Consider the following 24,444-nt stretch of genomic DNA (forward strand, 5'->3'; position numbering starts at 1 on the left):
CGCTGCATCGTTGCTAGGTTACCTGTATGCGGCGTAATACATGGTAATACAGCTTCAGTTACAGTGCATTACCAGCTGATAACAGCACTCATAGAACACCTTCCAGCCAATCACATTGCAGGGTCGGAACTAACTGTGGTATAATGTGGTATAATAAATAATTTAACAATTTGTGCACTTTTCCCGACGTTACGATAACAAAGACAAAAGACACGACACACCCTAAATCATGCTGCATGGTGCATGGTTGACAGCTTGCCAATAGATTGCTAAAATAGGGCTGTATGTTTCACCTGGCTTTTACAGGGAATGGCCATTTAAACATTGAATGATTAATGAAGAGAATTAGGACATACATTTTTCATGTTTTGAGCCACGCAAGGTGTACTTTTCTCGACGTTACGATAGCAAAGACCCAAAACTGACACTCCCTAAATCAAGCTGCAAGGTGCATGGTTGACAATTCTTACTATAGATCACAAAAAAGGGCCATATGTTTCAAATTATCATCACTAAAGATACCTTTATATGTCTGTTTTTCTAATTTAACTGAATTTAATCTCAGCGACAGTGCGGCTGGGCTGTAGTGATGGATGTATGACCCCGATACTGATGATTAAACTGATAATTAGAAAGCTAATGTACATCATTACCCATAACTCCGAGCGCTGATCTGCAGCCAGCCAGCAGAACCGTTGATGGAACGTCTTTCACAATAGAATTGGACGTCCCGTCTATTGCGAGAGCCTTCGATCAGGCTGGAGCTGCTGCTTACAGTCAATCCGTTATGTAATACTTCAAGTGCGCCCGAAAGATCCAGTCTAGCAGACTTACGGCGCTGATTGATTATACGACATAATGCAGCGGCCGGCTCGACCTGAGCCTCTGATTGATAACTCGTCTATTCAGCCTAATACAGCGAGCGTCGGCGTGACTGACGGCTGATTATGATTGGTGGATTTCATTGGTTGTGAGGGATGGGATGAGTGACCGGTCGTACCTTCACCAGCTCCTTCTGGGGCCAGATCTGAATGGGCTCCACCTGCTGGGGGGTCTGGGTCTGGATGCCGTAGGTGTTCAGGAAAACCTGCAGCCTGGAAAAAAAAAAAAAAAAAAAACAGAATTGGGATTAATCTTTATGCTTATTTTTATTTATAACGTGTGAATAAAAAAATATATATATGCATAAATAAATAAATAGTTAACACACCACACAATTTATATATATATATATATATATATAAAAATATATATATATGTATATATATGGAAAAAATGTGATAATCTGGTCCGACTCTGGAAAATTAGTTTCAGATAAATATCTTATACAACAAAACGCCCATAGACTACCACTGGGAGTAAACACAGGACTGATAAAAGACTCATTAGCATACTGCACCCTCATGAGAATAAAGGAAATAATAATACTATTAATAAATAATGCCCATAATAGTCATTTAACCCACTATGGCATTGTGATGCCCTCACGCCACAGCCCCTTTCATTTTTTATGTTCAATGTTTTAATTTTTTTTACATATAAATATTAATCCTTTTTTTTTTTTTTTTTTTTACAACCAAAGCCAAATGAGATGCAATGCTAGTAATTGATAAGATGAATATAATGTTTTAACATGTTTAAATCTAAACACATTTAAAACAAATTAATAAAATATGTATATGCAATATGTTAATAAATTGTTGCCTTAGGACAACATTATGCAGCAGCACTTTTTTTTTCAACATATAAAATTCATGCCACAAAAAGTTACATTTAATTAATTAATCTTGCACTTTTTAGTAAAAGTTTTTTTTTTTCAAAATCAGTACAAAAAAAGTAAAAAGAAAAAAAAAATGTAAATTTTCAATGACTTAAGACTTATCAGGGTAAGAATAATTACATTTTAACCAAATATCTCTGCTTTACTTGTTTGTTAGCAACTTTGGTGCAAATCATCATGTTCTTACGATTTTCTGTCAAACTGTTCTTTAAATATAACAATTTTATTTCAATTTCACTTTAACCATTTAGAGCGTGTGTGTGTTTTCATGTATTTCATGTATTTAATATTTAATATTACAATGTAGTAAATGATTAACATAAAATAAGAATAAGACACTGAAGGTGAAGAGGTGACCAAACTTTTGACTGGTGCTGTACAATCAAGAGAGAGAGAGGGAGGGAGAGAGAGAGAGATAGAGAGGGAGGAAGTGAGTGAGGAGATCACAGGTCTGTACCTCTGACTCTCGGCGATGAGCGCCACATGGATCACCACGTCGTTCTCGATGGGACCCTGCAGAGAGGAACACACACCACCTTCAGATCTACAGACACACACAGATACAATACAGAGCATCTCCCTACACACACACACACACACTTTAACAGCAAAACACATCAGAGTCTGACTGCCTGATACAACAGCACAGAAAAATTACACATTTCCTGTTTACACACTACATCTGACTCACAGCAGCTCCTGCAGGAGGTATAGCCCATAATCAATAATAAACACTACAGACAATAAACAATCCTTATATAATTATAATCTTTATAATAGATACAGGATACTTCTAGTATCTACTTAATACTTCATACTGCATAACTAATAATCAATATTGTATACTGAATACTTTACAGTGGACACTGGATAATTCATAGTAGTTCCTGAGGAATACATAGTGCATAGTACATTCATGATGGATATTAAATATGTAATTCATAATATATAATGAATATGCCTACTGTATTTACTAATTAATTAAATAATTCTAGACACTCAATGAATCGTAGGAAAAATGTATTCTAATTTATAGTGGACCCTTATAAATTCACTGTAGTGCATAATTCATGATGGATATTAAACATGTAACTCATAGTAGTTCACAGTAGATACTGAATAATTTACAATGGATTCTGAATAATTCATAATGGATATTAAGCAGTTCACAGTAAATACGAAATAATGTATAGTGAATACTGAATAATTCATAGTGGATACTAAATAATGTATAGTGAATACTGAATAATTCATAGTGGATACTAAATAATATATAATGGATATTAATGGATATTAGTTCATAATAAATCTTGACTAATTCATAGTGGATTTTAAGTAGTTCACACTAGATACTAAAAAAAAAAAATAGTTGATTCTGAATAATTCATAATGGATATTAAGCAGTTCACAGTAAATACGAAATAATGTATAGTGAATACTGAATAATTCATAGTGGATACTAAATAATATATAATGGATATTAATGGATATTAGTTCATAATAAATCTTGACTAATTCATAGTGGATTTTAAGTAGTTCACACTAGATACTAAAAAATTTTTTAGTTGATTCTGAATAATTCATAATGGATATTAAGTAGTTCACAGTAAATACAAAATAATGTATAGTGAATACTAAATAATTCATAGTGGATACTAAATAATGTATAGTGAATACTGAATAATTCATAGTGGATACTATCTATAATTGGTATTAATGGATATCAATTGATATTAGTTCATAGTAGATCTTGACTAATTCATAGTGGATTATAAGTAGCTCACAGTTAATAACGAATAATTCCTAATGGATATTAAGTAGTTTACAGTTAATAATGAATAGTTCCTGATGGATATTAAGTAGTTTACAGTTAATAATGAATAATTCCTAATGGATATTAAGTAGTTCACAGTGAATAACAAATAATTCCTAATGGATATTAAATAGTATACAGTTAATAACGAATAATTCCTAATGGATATTAAATAGTATACAGTTAATAACGAATAATTCCTAATGGATATTAAATAGTATACAGTTAATAACGAATAATTCCTAATGGATATTAAGTAGTTCACAGTTAATAACGAATAATTCCTAATGGATATTAAGTAGTTCACAGTTAATAATCAATAATTACTAATGGATATTAAGTAGTTCACAGTTAATAATCAATAATTCCTAATGGATATTAAGTAGTTCCCAATAGATATTGAATAATTAATTATGGATATTGAATAAGAGAAGTTACCAAGGAATTCATACTGGATTCTGAACGGAAGGTCTGAAAGCGTACATAAATAAGAAAGAGTGTACAGGGTGTGAGTGATGTTTAGAAAAGGACAGGAAGTATTTCCTGAAGGACGGGAGAGAGGCTGGCGTTTCTGAGCAGGGGAAACTCACCACAGGGGAAACGAGGGAAGAAAGAAACAGAAAAAGAGAACAGAAGAGTGATGGTCTAATCGAAACAGAGAGAGAGAGAGAGGAAACAAAAATCAACAAACAACAAACAGGCTGAAGGACACCTGAGAACAGGAGCTGCAGGAGAAAGGAGTTCTCAGGAATGTGACCTGAACAGATCTGCTGGGGGTTCTGGAGTTCAGACAATACTCCATCCAGAACTTAAATAACCATCTGAACATTAAAGCATTTCCTGCAGTTTAAAGTCAGCTCTGACCCCAAGATTCTGACTATATATATTTATATTTATACACCTATCAAGTATAAGATTATGACCACTTCCTTGTTTCTACACCTGTTACTCAGGAGAGAAAACCACCACAGAGCAGCTATTATTATTATTATTATTATTATTATTATTATTATTATTATTACTATCTGGGTGGTGGGTTATTATTCTCAGCACTGCAGTGATTAGCAGTGATTAGCATGATGGTGGTGTATGAGGTGTTAGTGTGTGTTGTGCTGGTACAATGAGTAGATCAGATACAGCAGTGCTACTGGAGCCCACATGAAACTCCCACAGTAAGCTGCCTACAGGACACAGCCAACAGGATGCCAATCACAGGACACTGCCAACACGAAGGCTGTCCACAGGACACAGTCAACACGAAGGCCGTCCACTGGACAGCCAACAGACCACAGACCACAGGAAGCTACCCAGAGGATACAGCCAACAGGTCACTGCCAATAGGAAACCACCCACAGGACGCATTTCCCAGGACCAAACCCACAGGACACAGCCCAAAGGGTCCAACCCACAGGACACAGCCCACAGGATGCTGCCAACAGGAGGCCACCCACAGGACCCAGCCCACAGGACACAGCCAACAGAAAGCTACCCAGAGGATACAGCCAACAGGACACTGCCAATAGGAAACCACCCACAGGACGCAGTTCGCAGGACCAAACCCACAGGGCACAGCCCAAAGGAAACAGTCCACAGGACGCTGCCAACAGGAGGCCACCCACAGGACCCAGCCAACAGAAAGCCACCCACAGGATGCAGCCAACAGAAGCTATCCAAAGGACACAACCCTAATGACCCAGCCAAGAGGAAGCCACCCACAGGACATAGTCCACAAGACCCAGCCCACAGGGCACTGCCAACTGGAAGCCTCCTACAAGATTCAATCCACAGGAGGTAGCCTACAGGATGCAACCTGCAGGACGCTGTCAACAGGAAGCCGCCCACAAGACCCAGACCAAGGACCTATCCAATAGGAAGCCACCCACAGGACCCAGCAAACAGGAAGCCACACACAGGACGCAGCCAACAAGAAGCCACCCACAGAACACAGCCCACAGGACAGTGTTAGTGGACCATTCTCAGTCAAGAAGTCAAAACAAATTAAATTACATTTATTTGTAAAGCGTTTTTACAACCAGTTTCACAAAGAAGCTCTACAGAAATGTGATCGCATTGAGGTGACATTGAGGTGTTTAAAAACTCCAGCAGCACCGCTGCATCTGATCCACTCATACACACAGCACAACACACACTAACACCTCATACACCACCACCATGCTAATCAGTGCTAATCACTGAGAATAACCACCTAACACCCTGTGGGGTCCTGATCATTGATGGCTGTAGAAACAAGGAGGAGGTCATATTGTTATACTTTATCAGTGTACATATGAAGCTTCATACACAGTTATCTACAGCACCAGAAATGCTGTCTATTGTTAGAAGTCCTAAAACAGATTTTTGTAGTGGAATAAATGGAAGAATGAGTGAATCAGTGAGGAGATGCTGCTCCTCTCATTTCTGCAGCTGCTTCTGTTCACATTTATGAGACTCATTTCACTGGAATAATGAGCTGCTGATTGGTGGGCGTTCTACCAATCAGCGCCTTAAACACACTGCATATGGGGCATACAGCCATAATCAATTTAAAGTGAAAGTGTGGCAAAAAAGAAGCCTGAAATCTGAGGTTTGCTTGTTTAGTTTTACTCTGGAATTACAAGGCTAATGTAGCTTACAAGTAATGGAAGCTAGATTGTGGGACCCATCCAGTTAGCATTGTGCTAACTGCAGGCCGGATATCAGTGTTACCTTTAAAACATGGTGGAGGTAGTTTAATCAATAACTTACAGTGAGAGCTAGCCAGGATAAAGTACAGCTTCCAAACATGGTGGAGGTAGTTATATCATTAACACACAGTGAGTGGTAACCAGGACAAAGTACAGCTTCCAAACATGGTGGAGGTAGTTTAATTAAGAATTCATAGTGAGAGCTAGTCAGGATATAGTACTGCTTCCAAACATGGTGGAGGTAGTTTCATCAACAGAAAAATGTACAGCTCTTAAACATGGAGATAATTTTTTTCAAAAACTTACAGTGAGAACTAGCCAGGATGAAGTCTAAAATACAGATTCCAAACATGGTGGAGGTAGTTTCACATGCAATTTTTTTCAGATTTCATTTTATTTATATTTTTAATCTACATATTTGGTTATTTCCATTCCTGCTGATAGTAAATGCTATTAAACTGTGTTTGTGATGTGGTTCTGGCCGTGCTGCTGAAGTGTGGGAGTTGTTTCGTAAGTGTTAAGCTTAGCCTCTCTGCAGCGCTTCTGCTAACCGCAGTGACCTGCACTAAACCCCTCAGTTAAACACAGCTTTTTACAGCCTCTCTGCAGCCGTTTCACTGCACGCTTTCTCTCTTCATCACTTCAGATGTTTCCAATCTGTCGCTCCCCCGCCTTTTTCAAACGAGCTCTTTAGCATTACGGACTAGCATGCTAATGAAGCTGATCAGGAGAGTACTACATCTGCTGGCAATTAATCAAAACTGAGATCTCTCTCTCTCTCTCTCTCTCTCTCTCGCGCACTCACTAAGTCTCTCTCTCTCTCTCTCTCTCTCTCTCTCGCTTGCGCACTCTCTCTCTCTCGTGCTTGCTTGCTCACTCACTAACTCTCACTCCCTCTCCCTGTTTTTCTCACATTCTCACACTTTCTCTCTCATCTTCACTCAATCTTGTTCTTTTTCTCACACTCACTCTTTCTCTCTCTCACTCTCGCTCAATCTTGTTTTCTTTCTCACACTCAATCTTTCTCTTACACTCTTACATTCACTCTTTCTCTCGCACTCACTCACTCTCTTTTGCACACACTTACTCTTTCCCTCTACAACTCACTCACACTCATTGTTTTTCTTGCACTTTCTCTCACTCACTTATTCACTCACTCACTCTTGTTTACATTTACTCACTCTTTTACACTCACTCTCACTCACTCAATCTCGTTCTCTCTCACTTACTCACTCTTTCTCTTGCACTCTCGCACTTTCTCTCTCACACTCACTCTTTCTCTTGTACTCTTTTACACTCACTTCTCTTTCTCTTGCAATCTCTCACTCTCTCTCACCCTTTCTCTTGCAATCTCTCGCTCAATCTCATTTTCTTTCCCTCACACTCTTACATTCACTTTTTCTCTCGCACTCACTCACTCTCATTTGCACACACTTACTCTTTTCCTCTTTAACTCACACACACTCACTGTTCTCATTGTTTTTCTTACACTCACTCCTTCTCTCACTCACTTATTCACTCACTCACTCTCATTTACACTTACTCACTCTTTTACACTCACTCTCACTCACTCAATCTCGTTCTCTCTCACTTACTAACTCTTTCTCTTGCACTCTTTCACACTTATTCTTTCTCTTGCAATCTCTCGCTCTGTCACTAACTATTTCTCTTGCAATCTCTCGCTCTCTCTCACTCTTTCTCTTGCAATCTCTCACTCTCTCTCACTCTCTATCTATCTATCTATCTATCTATCTATCTATCTATCTATCTATCTATCTATCTATCTATCTATCTATCCATCTAATCTCACTGTTACAGAAAGGTTTCCTGCAGAGCAGAATTACTGCTGCTGTCTGTGACGAACAGCTGATGACTCAGAGCCCCACCGCCTCCAAACGTCCCGACACACACACCCACACACACAGCCTTCAAGCCTGGGACGAGTCCTGTTTCCAGGCTGCTAATCTGCAAACCTCCAGGGAGCAAAACACTAAACATAAAAACACGCTCCAGAAATAACGCTACAGATTAGCATATTCCACCCGCTGACTGATCTGACTCACTTAACCTTTCACTTCTCACAACCACAACTCACTAACTTCACCACGGCTGGACCAGACGTGCTACATCACAGGTGCTTTATTCACAAATTAGCAAGTTAAAAATACGTTGGAGCCATAGTTTATCCTATATCCAGTCATTTTAATGTTGTATTTAGTCTGGCTGTTTCTCATTGTGAGTTGTGGAAAAAACTACCTCCACCATGTTTGGAAGAAGTGCCTGCCCAGAAATCCCATAAGAATGACCTAAGACAACAAAGCAAGGTCCCGCATAGTAACCACCTGGAATACTATAGCAACCCCAAAAAAATACTTGAAAAATACTGAAAAGCACAGCAATCGCATAGAACTAGCATAGCAACCCCATAGCAACCACCTGGAATAGTAATAGTGAAAAAGATTGTGATTATATATTGCTGTTTCTCTTTTTTCCGGTGGCAACCTCTGCAGAGTGTCCAGTCAGAACACTAGTCGATTTGAGTTGTTCAGAAAAAGATTTATTCACTCTTCACACCCACAACACAGTGTTCACAAGCTGATTGTAATATATCAGATAGCTGAGTAACATCTGGTAAGAATCTGAATCTATGACAGATTGCATGAGCTTAGTAGCATAAGTAGTAATGTGTTAATGTGTGGTTCTGAAAATAAAGAATGGGAAAATAATTGACTAGTTTCTCTCAATAAGCTTAACTTAGCAATAGCTGCAACAGCAACTTTTATCACACAATTCACATATAAATTAGTCTTACATAGCTAGTCCTTAGCTTAATGAAATAAGGTATATAGAACATAAATCAGCCTGAACTTAGCATGATCAAGCAGTACTGAGGCTAACAATAAGCTAAATAACGCATTAGCATGCTAATCGCGATTAGCATCGATTAGCGTCTAGTAGCTAACATCACAAAATAACAGAAATATGCTCAGTGCATCTAAATAACAGAATGAGTATTACACTAAACCAATATGAATAAACTTATAGTGGCTAAACTCACCATTTGATGCACGCACGACACATTGTCTAAATAGAGAGTCTGCTCCACCTTGCCCCCCTTGCTGCAACTGGCAATTAGGGACCTAGAGGGCCTTTCAATGATTAACATAGGTGGCTAACCACCTGCCTGACTAAAAACTGACAAATAGTATGGCAAACCAATAACAAACCAAAATCACAGCTGGGCTTTTGTACAAATAGCCAACACTCAATATAAAGCAATCACTAGATTGAAATCAAACCAAAATAAAATGCATAGCAGCCATTTAAAATAGCATAAAATATAAACCACACAGCAACCCCACAGCAACCACCTGAGACAACACAGCAGAAAACCCAGCAACTCCAGAGTAACCACCTGGAATCATACTGTAAACAATTATTATACTCATAGTAATTGTCTGGGAAACCTCAGAAATAAAAAAAAGCATAGCAAACAATTGAAACAGCTTACAATATAAACCACCAGCAACCCCATAGCAACCACCTAAGACATCACAGAAAAAAACTAGCAACCACCTAAGACATCACTGAAAAAAAAACGAGCAACTCCAGAGTATCCACCTGGAATAATACAGCACATTTTACTAATTTTAATCACTGGGGAACCACATAAATTGGAGGAAAAAAAACAAAACATGCAACCACCTGAAACAGCATGTAATATAATACACCCAGCAACCCCACAGCAACCACCTGAGACAACACAGCAAAAAAAACCTAGTAACTCCAGATCAATTACTTGGAAAAATATATAAAAAAACATAATGTATACTCATAGCAATCATTAGCGAAACCACAGACACAGCATACAATATAAACCACCCAGAATCCCCAAAACAACCACCTGAGACAACACAGCAAGAACCTAGTAACCACATAGCAACCACCTGAGACAAGACAGCAAGAACCTAGTAACCACATAGCAACCACCTGAGACATTAATACAAAAACCTAGAAACTCCAGAGCAATCAATTTGAATAATATATAAAAGAAAAGTGTAACATAGCCATAGCTATCACTAGGGAAACCACAGAAACAGCATGTAATTAAAACCACCAGCAACCCCATAGCAACCACCTGAGACAACAGAGCAAGAACCTAGTTTCCTTATAGCAACCACTTGGGATACTATACTATGAGAACACCACAGAAACCAAGTTGGACAACATTCTGTATAAATAACATAGCAACCTCATACCAATCCTAGTATACCTCAGCAACCACCCTGCACAGCTTCAGGGTTTAGCACAGGTGGAGTTATAGTGAGATATAGTGAGTCAGTGCTAGGACAGTGTTATAGGCCAAGCAGCAGCACTGAAAGTAGAGTACAGAACAAACTGAAGGCGTCCTAAAACTTTTGACCTGTATTGTAGCTGCACAGATGTGTTGAGCCGAGTGTCAGAGAGAGATCTAAACAGCGTTCAGCTGCTCTGTGATATTTATGAAGGCTAGAGACAACAAAGCCGAGACAGGACCGTAACGTACGAATGTCTTACAGAGGCCCATTTACACACACCTGCAGCTTACACACACACACACACACACACACACAGACACTGAGACAGAGAATATATTTTCTGTTTCTATTCAGATGAATGTGTGTTTGAAGGTGAGTCTAACAGTCAATATTTACCTGCAGCTCGGCGGCAGCGGCGCTCAGCTAAACCTGCATTAATAAACTGCAGACAGACACAGCTGTCACGTGCAGCCGCAAATTGGGATAAATGTTGCGCGTGTTTGGTCACATGACCTTACAGTGTCTGCAGAGAACAAGATCAGGCGTACGCTGAATCCTAATCAAAAATCAAATAAAATAAAACTAAATCAAATAAAATAGCTGGACTGCTATATTTTACTATATTTCTATTCTGGCATTTTTATTTATCAGGCGTTGAACCTTTTATATAGGCCAGACAATTGTAGACAGTCATTTCATATATCCATCCAGCCATCCATCAATCCGTCCATCCATATATCTAGCTATGTATCAATCAATCAATCCATCCATCCATCCATCCATCCATCCATTCATCTATCCATCTAGTTATTTATCTATCAATCCATTAATTCATCCATCAAGCTATGTATCCATCCATCCATCCATCCATCCATCCATCTATCCATCTAGTTATGTATCTATCAATCCATTCATTAATCCATCTAGCTATGCATCCATCAATCCATTCATGTAGCTGTGTATCCATCAATCTATGTATTCAGCCATCTTGCTTTGTATCATCCATCCATTCATCCATCCATCTAGCCATGTATCCATTCATCCATACAACGATCCATTCATCCATCTATCAATCTAGCTATGTATTCATGCATCAATCTATTTATGTAGATGTGTATCCATAAATCCATGTATTCATCCATCTGGCTTTGTATTCATCCATCCAGCCATGTACCCATCCAGCCATACAACAATCCATTTATCCATCCATCTAGCTATGTATCCATCAACCCATTCATCTATCCATTCACCTAGTTATTTATCTATCAATCCATTAGTGCATCCATCTAGCTATGTATTTACCAATCCATCTATCTATCCATCCATCTATCCATCCATCCATCTAGTTATGTATCCATCAATCCATTCATTCATCCATCTAGCTATGCATCCATCAATCCATTCAGCCATCAATCCATTCATGTAGCTGTGTATCCATCAATCTATGTATTCATCCATCTTGCTTTGTATCCATCCATCCATTCATCCATCCATCTAGCCATGTATCCATTCATCTATACAACAATCCATTCATCCATCTATCAAGCTGTGTATTCATCCATCCATCAATTCATTTATGTAGCTGTGTATCCATAAATCCATGTATTCATTCATCTAGCTTTGTATCCATCCATACAACAATCCATTAATCCATCCATCTAGCTATGTATCCATCAATCCGTTCATCCATATATTTAGCTATGTATCAATCCATCCATCCATCCATCCATTCATCCATCATCCATCCATCTATGTATCTATCAATCCATTCATCCATCCATCTATGTATCTATCAATCCATTCATCCATCCATCTATGTATCTATCAATCATTCATTCATCCATCTAGCTTTTGCATCCATCTATCCAAATAGAAATGTAACCATTTATCTATCTATCTCTCTATGTATCCATTAATCCATTCATCCATCCAGATATGTATCCATCCATCCATCCATCCATCCATCCATCCATCCATCCATCCATCAATTCATCCAGCTTTATATCCATCAATCCATTAATGCATCCAGATATGTATCCTTCCATCAATCAATCCATTCATCTATCCATCTAGCTATAAATCCATCAATCCAATCATATATCCATCTAGCTGTGTATCCATCCATTCATTCATCTATCTGGACATGTACCCATCAATCCATTCACCTAGCCATCCATCCATACATCCATACATCCGTCTGTCAATCCATTCATCCACCCATCAATCCATTCATCCATCCATCTGGATATGTATCCATCCATCCATCCATCCTCCATCCATCCATCTAGCTAGCTATGTGTCAATCAAGCCATTTATCCACCCATCTAGCTATCTATCAATCCATTCATCAATCTATGCATCTATGTATCCCACCATTCATCTATCTATCCAGCTATGTATGTATCCATTTAGCTATGTATTCAGTGCATAAATGGCCACTTAGGTAAGCATTTATCACTTCATCTAGTTTATCATACGTTTACTCTATTACTAAATAATACAGCATTATTATCCATCTTGCTTTTTATCTTTTTTACGTTTGATGTGAGCAGACAGTTTTCTAATAACGCCTCCCAGTTGGATGATATATGATTTGCATCGTGACATATATACTTTAATTTAATTAGAGGTTTACACTGTGCTTTATTCTATTAAATATATAAATTCTCTCGTTTATCTGTGTTGTTTTATATTCAGTGGGAACTCCCACGTAGGTAATCCATCTGCATTCAGGCGGGTGAGCTGCTCTCGCGCTGTCGAGAGAGCGGCACTGGATTTGACAAAGCAGAGCGAGCAGAAAAGCCATTACTGAAAACGAGCTTAGTCAGGAGTCCCCGGACACCGTCCTAATGAAGTTCATTTGAGGCTCTCTCACAAATTAAAGGCGTTCAGATGAGACACGGTGGGAATCGAGAGAGAGAGAGAGAGAGAGAGAGAGAGAGAGAGCAGTGGGATTGAAGTCTCTTAAAAAAAAGTCTGGTATATTGACAGCTATATAATTGTACGTGTGTAACATACTGAGCGGCCACTTTTTCAGAAACACCTAATTTATACGGTACCTCTGCCTTGCTGGTGTTCAGTTACACAGCGAACCAGCCTACATTTCCACCAGTTTTAGTGGAACTTTTAAAACGTGACATCATACGTGATCAACAGAGGACACGGCACAGTGACGGTGAATAGAAGTGGTCAGGGTTTGCACTGAAGAACCTAGTATATTTTGGTTTCCGCTGCAAACAAACGTTCCTGGTTCCAGAACCTACTTTTGTTGGTTGAAACACGTTGAACCGGTTCAAAATTAGGTTCGTCGTTGATGGACAAGTGCTAAAAGTGGCAGTTCTTTAGACTGCTGGACCACTTGGCTCCCCAAATGCAGACCATTTTTGACCCATGTGTGCATTAGAGGGGCAGTAATACAAAAAGGGGTTTTATTTTTATTTTTTTTTTATTTATAGTGATCTAAACAACTCAAACCTTGTGTGGTGTTCATATTTTTGTTACTCGTTTACTTTGTTACTTGTATTTAATTCAGCAAAATTAAGCAATTTTACATTAAAATGCTTTACACATGCATGCTTCACCTAAATTGAAAGCAATTTAAACAGCTTACATGGTTAATATTTGCTCTTTACCTTTCTTATGTTACATTTCTTTCAAAAAGTGCTACTCTTTTTTTTATTAGTTTTTTAATAAAATGTAAAAGAAAATGAATTAAACTCAAGATATGAGTAGAAAATTTGTTTAGTTTCAAATTTACAAATGAAGCAATGTTTATTAGCCCTTGGCCAAACATACTGTATGTAATATAAATGGTTGGGGGGGGTGTACAGTGTGTGTTTATCGAAAATGTGTTTTGATATATGTTTTTCACAAAAAATGAGCCAATGTCAATGAGTTTGAGTTAGAAAAAATATTTTTTTTTGTATCATTTGATGAAAAATGAAAACGGGTCCCACAGACCCGAACACCACACAAGGGTTAACTGAGGAATACCTTGAATACTGAATAATTAATTCAATTCATTGCAAAGATACAGAAAATGAAAACTCTTGACTCATGTTGTGCTTCAAAAGGGTTAAGAAGCAGAGGAAGAGATAAATTCTGACAAGGCTTTTAAAAAGAGTCTAAAGTAACTGGAAGTGATTGTGCATTTAAACACAGCACAGCGCTGAGAGCACGGAGACACAGAGATCAGATTCAACACAAATATGAAGAAGAAGAGCTTAAATAAGGATAAAGGCTGACTGAGTGAAATGTCACAGATTAAATATTAAAACACTGTGGGAGGAGGAGGGGATTAGAGCTGGAGTTTCTTAAATACTGGAATAGAACGAGAAGAACTGAAGGAGCTAAACTTGAACTTACACACTGAACTTCAGTGATCATGGAACTATACCCCCACATTACTGCAACACTCTACATGCAGTTCTGTCTTAGATAGATATGTAAATGATTACTGGTGAAACCTGATTTGACACTAAGGGTCGTATTTTAGGGATCTATAGCACAGCATAGATCTCAATTGCAGATTGTGCAGCTGGATTTAGGGCATGTCGGTGTGTCTTTGGTATTGTGAGGGTGCAAGAAAATAACGATGCACGACTCAAAACGCACAAAAGGCGCATACTAATTTTCTTAATTAATCATTGGTGTGTTTTGGGCGTGATGTGAAATAAACCAATCAGTGTGCCAGTTGTCATTCCCTTTAAGAGGCAGGTGAGCTCTGACTTTGGCGCGTTTGTGTCTTAACAGCGCAGTGCTTTTGCACTGATCTGCACGTTTATGCTGTGAAGGTACCAGCAGCTCATTTAAGGGAACAGCAATGTTATTTTATTCTTTATTCTGTTTGTGCTTTGTGTTAATTTGTGTGACAATGCTCCTGCATGGCTAAGGATTGAGTGGCTGACTGTTGACCGTTGTCAAGGTTTAAATCAGACAGTAGCGCACCTGTATTTCTCACCGTCAAGATAGAAACACACCAAATATTTACCTGAACACACCTCACTTGCAGACCACCACACCCATCAATGTAAATGTATTCCTAAACTCTGACACTATTTTAACCATCAATGATTGGTGGAAACTTCACACTAGACCTCGAGCAGTTTGGACTGTGTGTCTCTCCACTCTTCCTCCAGACTCTGCTCCCTTGATTTACAAATAAAATGTAAGATTTAGTGATGATCAGTGAAGGTTTGGATAAAGAGATCAACTGTGTTTTATTATCAAGTCTAAAGTCAGTGCAGTTTTATTTTCCCACAAAATCTTACAGCACTTCATGCTTCCCTCTGCTACTGATAACTTTTATGGAGATGAGAATTTCATTTTCCAGCAGGACTTGGCACACTGCCCACACTGCCAAAAGTACTGATTGGTCTTATATAATATACACATTTTCTGAGACACTAATTTTTGGGTTTTCATTGGCTGTAAGCCATAATCATAAACTATAAAATAAATAAACACTTTAAATAGATCACTCTGTGTGTAATATATCTATATAATATATGAGTTTCACATTTTGAACTGAATTACTGAAATTAATGTAACTTTTTAATGTTATTCTAATTTTCTAATATATAATCATTCCATTCCACTCACACATATAAAGCTTCATTCCATTCAATTTCGAGTGTATATCTATTTAATATATTGATCTAATAATCTAAAATATTAATCTAACAATTATGATTTTCGATTCTAGCGTTTACCTTCCCAGCCTTGTTTGTCTCTGACATTTCCACAAATTAAATGAAAATAAATGCATAAAAAACAAACACACACACACATTTTTGCTGGGATGTGGCGCTACTTAAGACGTGGGCTGCATTCATGCATGTAGAGATTAAGAAATTAATTTGCATCACTAAGTATGTGTACACACTCACTGAATAATAAACGATGTGCTACATTAGCCTGCTTTCCCAAAATAAACCATTACATACATGCAAGGGGTCCGCCAGCGTCTGCGTGGTCTCGCTGCTGAACACTGGGGGCAGTCAATCACACACGCACTCGCAACAAAACAAAAAGAGCTTTTCTACATGCTGTCATGGTCACTTAGAGTGCCTTGCAAAAGTATTCATACCCCTTGAACATTTTTTTCTTTTTACATTTTGTCACCTTACACCCAAGTGGCACATAATTGTGAAGTGGAACGAAAATGATTCCGTATTTTTCGGACTATAAGGCACACTTAAAATCCTCTAATTTTTCCCCTAAATCAACAGTGCACCTTATAATCTGGTGCTCCTTTTGTATAAAGAATTCTACCAGTCAATTATTAAGAAGCAGTAAAGCCACTCATATTAAAAGGGTGAGTTTACAGTAAAGTTTCTCCAGCACTAAGGCTAGGTGTAGCAGCATTAGCATTAGCATTAGCTTCAAACCATTATTGACCACCAGTAAATTTTGCGTTTAATTTGTAAATCAAGGGAGCAGAGTCTGGAGGAAGAAAATCTTACAGCACTTCATGATTCCCTCTGCTGACAACTTTTATAGAGATGTGGATTTCATTTTCCAGCAGGATTTGGCACATTGCCCACACTTCCAAAAGTACCAACTAGTCTTATATATATACTTTTATTTTCTTAGATACTGACTTTTGGGTTTTTATTAGCTGTAAGCCATAATCATCAACAATAAAATAAATAAATGCTTAAAATAGATCATGCACTAGTATATTCAAAGCACTGTTGCTACTTAAACAATGCATTTACAGGACATAAAAATAGACTGTTGGCAGGGTGCAAGATAGCAATGAGCATCATAAAACACCTACACGCATGGTGTAAAATAGAGCCCCAAGTGTGAAATGACCCTAAACGTTTTTTTTTCTCTGGGAGCTCTTCAGCCCTGAGTGTCTTCCTTTCAATACTATTAGACGAGGAGAAAAGAGCACTCAGACCCAGAGATACCACTAAACGCATCACTTCCTGCAATGTGTTTAGCTGCAGCGCCATAAGGCAAACTCTTATCAGATCAGAGCTGCTCTCACAGCACACAATCTGCAGCCGTATACCCCCCTTTATTCCTCAAACCTCCTTTAAAGTGTCAGGACTGTCAAATAACAGGGCCTCGCTGAGAGAATCCAACACAACACACAGGCTGGATGGCTCTGAAACGCTGAGGGTTGATGGCCAGGGACCAGTTTAGGTGCTGTTAGCAGCTTAAAGTTTTGGAAATTTGACTCTATAAAGTGCCTCGTCAGGAGAGTCAAACAGAATAATAGGAGAGAAGAAAAAAAAAGGCTACTGGACAATAAGTCAATCCCTGGGGCCGATCCTTGGCCTGTAATCAAATATCAGTGAGCAATCCAGCTCAGAAAAAAAAAAACAAAAAAAACAGTTGACATCATTGCTAACCAACTCCAACCTAGTTGAAGACATATGCTGTGTCTGCCAAGCACCATGTGTACATATCATGGATAACCAACTCAAAACCTGCTGAATCTGGCTGTTAACATCACAACATAGCGTGCTGCAGCCTTGGCATCCTTCTACATAAGCTTCAAGAGCAGAGACAGATTGAGGTTAGAGCCCAGAAGGACTACAAGACAGATGCCAAGCTACTAATTTCCTCCTGAATATGTAACACTGAGCTACAGTTAGAGTTAGCTACCCTTTTTTAGGTAATTGTTTTTTAGGCATTTTATGGCATTACTCAGTGGTCCGTGTGTAGTGGGGTTACTGGGGCAGCGAATATTTAAGATACAAAAAAAAAAAAAAAAAAAACAAGTTTGTGACTTAAAATTGCTTTAATATTCGATTTAATTTAGCTACAGTATGATTAACTCCGCCAAGGACGGTCCCAAGCCCGGCTGCAAATGGAGGCGGGTTGGGCGTGGGGCTAGCTACCCCACCCTGTAAAAAACACTCTTGCTACAGAAACGCCAACAACAATACTAACAAACACCATGGACCTGGGAGAAGATGGACCTCCAGCTGGAAGGAGTATGACGTCAGACTGTGAAAGCCAGAGTCATCTGGAAGCTGTCAGGCCGAAGATCATCATCTCTACCAGGACCACTACTACCATCGCTACATGGAACGTCCGGACCATGTACGAGACTGGGAAGACAGCGCAAGTGGCCGCAGAGATGAGGAAGTTTAATCTCACCATCCTAGGAATCAGCGAGTCAAGATGGACTGGTTCCGGGCAGAAGCGACTTCCGGCGAGTTACTGTTGTACTCGGGACACGAGCAGGAAGAAGCCGCACACACCCATGGAGTGGCCCTGATGCTTTCCAAGCCGGCACAGAGAGCACTAATTGGGTGGGAGGCGCACAGACCAAGGATCATGACAGCCTCCTTCCATACAATCCTTGTGGCCAGACTGAAGCTGAAACTGAGGAAAAACTGGACAGGGGGGTCCAGCCAACGACAGTGCTACAACACCACTATGCTGAAAGACAGCAAGAAGAAAGAAGAGTTCAAGGCCACCCTCTCCAACAAGTTCAAGGTCCTAGAAGAACAGCTTGGAGATGAGACAATAGAACAGAAGTGGCAGAAAGTGAAAGAAGCGGTGACTTCTGTTACACCTTAGCCCATGTCTGTCTTCTGTTTCTCCCTCGTTTGGTCTCTTGTGCTCCTGCCCCTCTGTTTTCCTGTCAAGTGTTCCCAGCCATGTGCTTGTGTTGTTGTTTTTGTACCTGTCTCCACCATAGCTCCGCCCCAGCCCTGCCCTAGCTATTAGTGTTCTCACCTGTGTCCTGTCTGTAACCCCGCCCCCTCATCATCCAAGCCCAGGTGTTTCTCACTCTCCTCCTGTATTTAAGCCCCTCTGTTTGAATGTTCAGTGTCGAGTCTTTTGTATCCTTTGTGTCCTTTGTATCCTTGCCGATCGTTGTATCCTTGCCGTTCGTTTGAATCCTCGTCTTCCGTGCACTCTGGTTTTGTGTTCCTAGTTCTAGTTTATCCTTGCCTTGTTTTCTTTGTATGTTTTTTGCGTTACCCGTGTTTTGTTTACTGTTTTATTTTATCTTGTTTGTTTAATAAATAATAATATATTGCACTTACGTCCATCCCTCCGTCTCCCCGCGTAACATAAGACTCGACCTAAATATGGACGTAGCAAGGTGGCAGGCAACGAGGAGAGCGGACCTCGAGTATCTCCGGTTCCTCGCCGAGCAAATTCAGGGAGATGAACCACTCCCGGCGCCTCTCCTCGGCTTGGAGCTCGTCAGCCCAGCTCCAGCTAAGCTAGCTAGCCTGCTAGCCCCACCGCGCTCTCCAGCCTGGCCGGCTTCCAGCTCTCCAGCCCAGCCGACTTCCAGATCTCAAGCCCGGCCGGCTTCCAGCTCTCAAGCCCGGCCGGCTTCCAGCTCTCAAGCCCAGAAGGTTTCCTGCTCTACAGTCCGGCCGGCTACCAGCTTTCAAGCCCGGCCGACTCCCAGCTCGCAAGCCCTGCCGGCTCCCAGCTCTACAGCCCCGCCGGATTCCAAGTTTTCGACTCCTGCTCCAGGAGCTAGCTCCGGTCCGGTTTCCACAGCCTCGCCCACTGCTGAATCTGCGGCTCCAGTCCGGGTCTTGGCGGCAGCCGCACTCTCAGCTCCCGCTGAAGCGGCTTCTTCGCCAGCGGTGCCAGCCGCTTCCAAGCCCGCGGTGGCAGCCGCCTCCACGTCAGCGGTGCCTGCCGCGCTCACGCCAGCAGGACCCACCGCCTCTGTTTCAGCGCTGCCCGCGGCTCCGGCCGCCTCTGTTTCAGTGCTGCCCGCGGCTCCGGCCGCCTCTGACTCTGTGCCCGCGGCTCCGGCCGCCTCTGACTCTGTACCCGCAGTGCCTGCCGCGCTCACGCCAGCAGGACCCACCGCCTCTGTATCAGCGCTGCCCACGGCTCCGGCCGCCTCTGTTTCAGCCTCTGACTCTGTGCCCGCGGCTCCGGCCGCCTCTGACCCTGTGCCCGCGGCTCCGGCCGCCTCTGACCCTGTGCCCGCGGCTCCGGCCGCCTCTGACCCTGTGCCCGCGGCTCCGGCCGCCTCTGACCCTGTGCCCGCGGCTCCGGCCGCCTCTGACCCTGTGCCCGCGGCTCCGGCCGCCTCTGACCCTGTGCCCGCGGCTCCGGCCGCCTCTGACCCTGTGCCCGCGGCTCCGGCCGCCTCTGACCCTGTGCCCGCGGCTCCGGCCGCCTCTGACTCTGTGCCCGCGGCTCCGGCCGCCTCTGACTCTGTGCCCACGGCTCCGGCCGCCTCTGACTCTGTGCCCGCTGCCACCCCAGTTCACGTGCCTGGGCTACCCGCCTCTGCTCCTGTGCCTACTCCCAGGTCACGAGCTCCTAGGATCGCCGCGCCATCAAACAACTGAAAAACGGCAAGTCTGTAGGACCTGACAGCATCCCGGCAGAAGCGCTAAAGGCGGACATTGAGACCAGTGTGGAGCTCCTCCACCCACTCTTCTGCAAGATCTGGGAAGATGAAGAACCACCAATGGATTGGAAAGAAGGCTACGTCATCAAACTCCCCAAGAAAGGTGACCTCAGTTCATGCTCCAACTATCGAGGGATAACGCTGTTGTCCATCCCAGGGAAGGTGTTTAACTGCATCCTGCTAAACAGAATGAAAGACGCTGTTGATCCACATCTACGTGACCAACAAGCCGGCTTCCGTAAGGAGAGATCGTGCACGGACCAGATCGCAACCCTGCGCATCATCCTGGAGCAGTCCCTGGAATGGAACTCGCCTCTCTATGTCAACTTCATCGACTATGAGAAGGCGTTTGACAGCGTCGACAGGCAGACCCTCTGGCGACTACTGAGACACTATGGAGTGCCAGAGAAGATCACCAACATCATCAGGAAGTCATATGAAGGAATGACCTGCAGAATAGTGCATGGCGGACAGCTCACAGATACCTTAGAAGTAAGAACTGGAGTGAGGATGCTTACTCTCGCCCTTCCTGTTTCTGCTGGCCATAGACTGGATCATGAAAACATCCACAGACCAGAAGCGAAACGGCATCCAGTGGACGCCTTGGAAGCAGTTGGACGACCTCGACTTTGACGCCGTTACCACCAAGATCAGGCTCTTCAACACTTTAGTAAAGCCAGTACTACTCTATGGAGCAGAGACCTGGAGAACCACCATCACCACCATGAAGAAAATCCAGGTCTTTATTAACATCTGCCTCAGGAATATCATAAAGATCCGCTGGCCCGACAGGATCAGCAATGTAGAATTGTGGCAACGTACAAAGCAGCAGCCTGTTGACCAAGACATCCTTCAGAGACGCTGGCGATGGATTGGCCACACCCTCCGCAAACCTACATCCAATATAACCAAACAAGCACTTACCTGGAACCCCCAAGGAAAGAGGAAGAGAGGACAGCCTAGAAACACCTGGCGACGAGACCTGGATTTAGACGTTAAACAGATGGACAAGACGTGGGGGCAGCTGGAGAGACTCGCCCAGAACCGCGATGACTGGAGAGAGCTTGTTGGTGGCCTATGTCCCAGACGGGACCACAGGCGAAAGTGAAGTGAAGTGAACAGTATGATTGTGATTATACTTGTATTCCAAGTAAAAAGTGTTTATGTAGGTTCAATGTCCTTAACCTGGCAACCTGTGTGAGTTTCATGTACCATATTTTTCACACCATAAAGCATTATTTACAATAAACTTAGATTCACAAATTTCTCCAGCAGTACAGGCAGGAGCATTACCCAACAGCACTACACTAAGGAACCCTGAGTGTTCCTGTAAGCCAGGGCGATACTAGCTAGCAGTTCATCCCACGTAGCTTGTTTTAACACAAAAAACATTCTGATATACTCCCCTTTAAACAAACAAAAGAGCTAGCGTGGTTAGCGGCTAATGCTAATGCTAATCCTGCTCCAGCAGTGCTAGCGAGGGTTAGCAGCAGGCTACAGGCCAATAATATTCACGTCTGAACGACTAAATTGCTAGTGCTAAGCGCGGTTACCGGGCACTGTTAATGCTGCTCCAGCAGTGCTAGCCTTGGTTAGCAACAGGCTCCCAGTCGATATATATTCACCTCTGAACTGGGAAATAGTGGTCAGAGGCTAATGCTAATGCTACTCCAGCCCTGGTGCTGGAGAACTAAACTGAAACTCCTGTATAACGCTGTACTTCAGTGGAGTACCTGACTGGTAGAATTCAAACATAAGTCGCACTAGATAAATAAGTGCACTGAAGATTTTTGGGACAATTTTAAACGCGTCTTATAGTGCGAAAAATACGTTATTGATGTATTCGAATAGAGCTTCCTTAAATTATCCTTAAACTACATAATGCACTGTATGGTTTATTAATTTAACAATGGTATCAAATCAACACTGGGTATCAAAACTCCCGTAATTCAAACTGTGTATCAAATCGGTTTTCACATTAAAAAAGGCATATCAGAGCATGCCTAGTGTTGATGGTTGCTTGTTCCAGCTTTAAAAGAGTGTAAAGTGGGTTTAGCGGGTGTAGCGAGGGTCTCCCTATGCAACAGCATAAGCTGGCTACAATCGCCCTCATGAGATTGGAGCGGGTGAGGATTGGATTGCGGGAGGTTGGAGGGTAATTGTAAAAGCCGAAAGAAGCCTTGCTGTGAATTCGATACGCATCGTTCCTCTCTGGCTAGAGCGCAGATATATTAGGTTTAGCCAGCAATCCTTATGACACGAGAAGAGGGCGGAGAAAAAAATCAATTTATATTTAGCCGAGGCGGCGAGAGGCTTTAGAAGCCGGGCCCTTGTCAGAAAGGCCGTAGGTGATATAATTCCCATAGAGAAGCTCTGTGTGTGTGTGTGTGTGTGTGTGTGTGTGTGTGTGTGTGTGTGTGTGTGTGTGTATGGTGCTCATGATTGCAATGACAGATAACTAAAGTATGTGGATTTACTCAGAAATCCAAGGGGCCACTTTATTGGAAACACCTATAAAAGAACCTTGTGCTTCCATTTACTGGCCACTTTATTAGAAGCACCTTCAGAAGAACATTTCGCTTTCAATCACTGGCCACTTTATTAGAAACACCTACAGAACCTAGTGCTTCTATTTAGTGGCCACTTTATTAGAAACACCTACATAAGAACCTTGTGCTTATGCTTACTGGCCACTTTATTGGAAACACCAACAAAAAAAAAACTAGTGCTTCCGCTCACTGGCCACTTTATTGGAAACACCTATAACATAACCTTGTGCTTCCATTTACTGGCCACTTTATTGGAAACACCTATAAAAAAAAAAAAACTTGGGGCTTCCTTTCACTGGCCACTTTATTGGAAAGACCTATATTATAACCTTGTGCTTCCATTTGCTGGCAACTTTATTAGAAACACCTACAGAACCTTGTGCTTCCACTCACTGGCCACTTTATTGGAAACTACTACAAAAAAACCTTTTGCTTCCGCTCACTGGCCACTTTATTGGAAACACCTACAAAAAAACATTGTGCTTCCGCTCACTAACTGGCCACTTTATTAGAAACATCTAAACCTAGTGCTTCTATTTAGTGGCCACTTTATTAGAAACACCTACAGAAGAACCTTGTGCTTATGCTCACTGGCCACTTTATTGGAAACACCTACATAACCTAGTGCTTCTATTTAGTGGCCACTTTATTAGAAACAACTACATAAGAACCTTGTGCTTATGCTCACTGGCCACTTTATTGGAAACACCTACAGAAGAACCTTGTGCTTCTGCTCACTGGCCACTTTATTAGAAACACCAACAGAACATTGTGCTTCCACTTACTAAATGGACACTTTATTAGAAACACCTACAGAACACTGTGCTTTCACACACTGGCCACTTTATTAGAAACACCTACAGAACCACTTACTTGTTTCCACTTACTGGCCCCTTTATGAGAGAAACAAACTGTACTTGCAATCAATGGCAACTTTATTAGAACCTGAGGGGTCTG

At 41.4% G+C, this 24,444-nt stretch overlaps 1 protein-coding gene across 3 annotated transcripts in view; it reads right to left on the reverse strand.

The window, feature by feature from the left end:
• Positions 1-24,444, reverse strand: part of phkb (phosphorylase kinase, beta) — a 180,534-nt gene that overhangs the window by 54,023 nt on the left and 102,067 nt on the right. For all 3 annotated transcript variants that reach the window (XM_049471148.1, XM_049471149.1, XM_049471150.1), the window contains 2 exons: positions 2,238-2,293; positions 1,001-1,094 (listed from right to left, as the gene is read on the reverse strand). In XM_049471148.1, coding sequence (XP_049327105.1) covers positions 1,001-1,094; positions 2,238-2,293 — 150 coding nt within the window. The remainder of the gene's footprint in view (positions 1-1,000; positions 1,095-2,237; positions 2,294-24,444) is intronic.

Source organism: Astyanax mexicanus, chromosome 23 (genome assembly GCF_023375975.1).
Source record: "Astyanax mexicanus isolate ESR-SI-001 chromosome 23, AstMex3_surface, whole genome shotgun sequence".
Lineage (NCBI taxonomy): Eukaryota > Metazoa > Chordata > Actinopteri > Characiformes > Acestrorhamphidae > Astyanax > Astyanax mexicanus.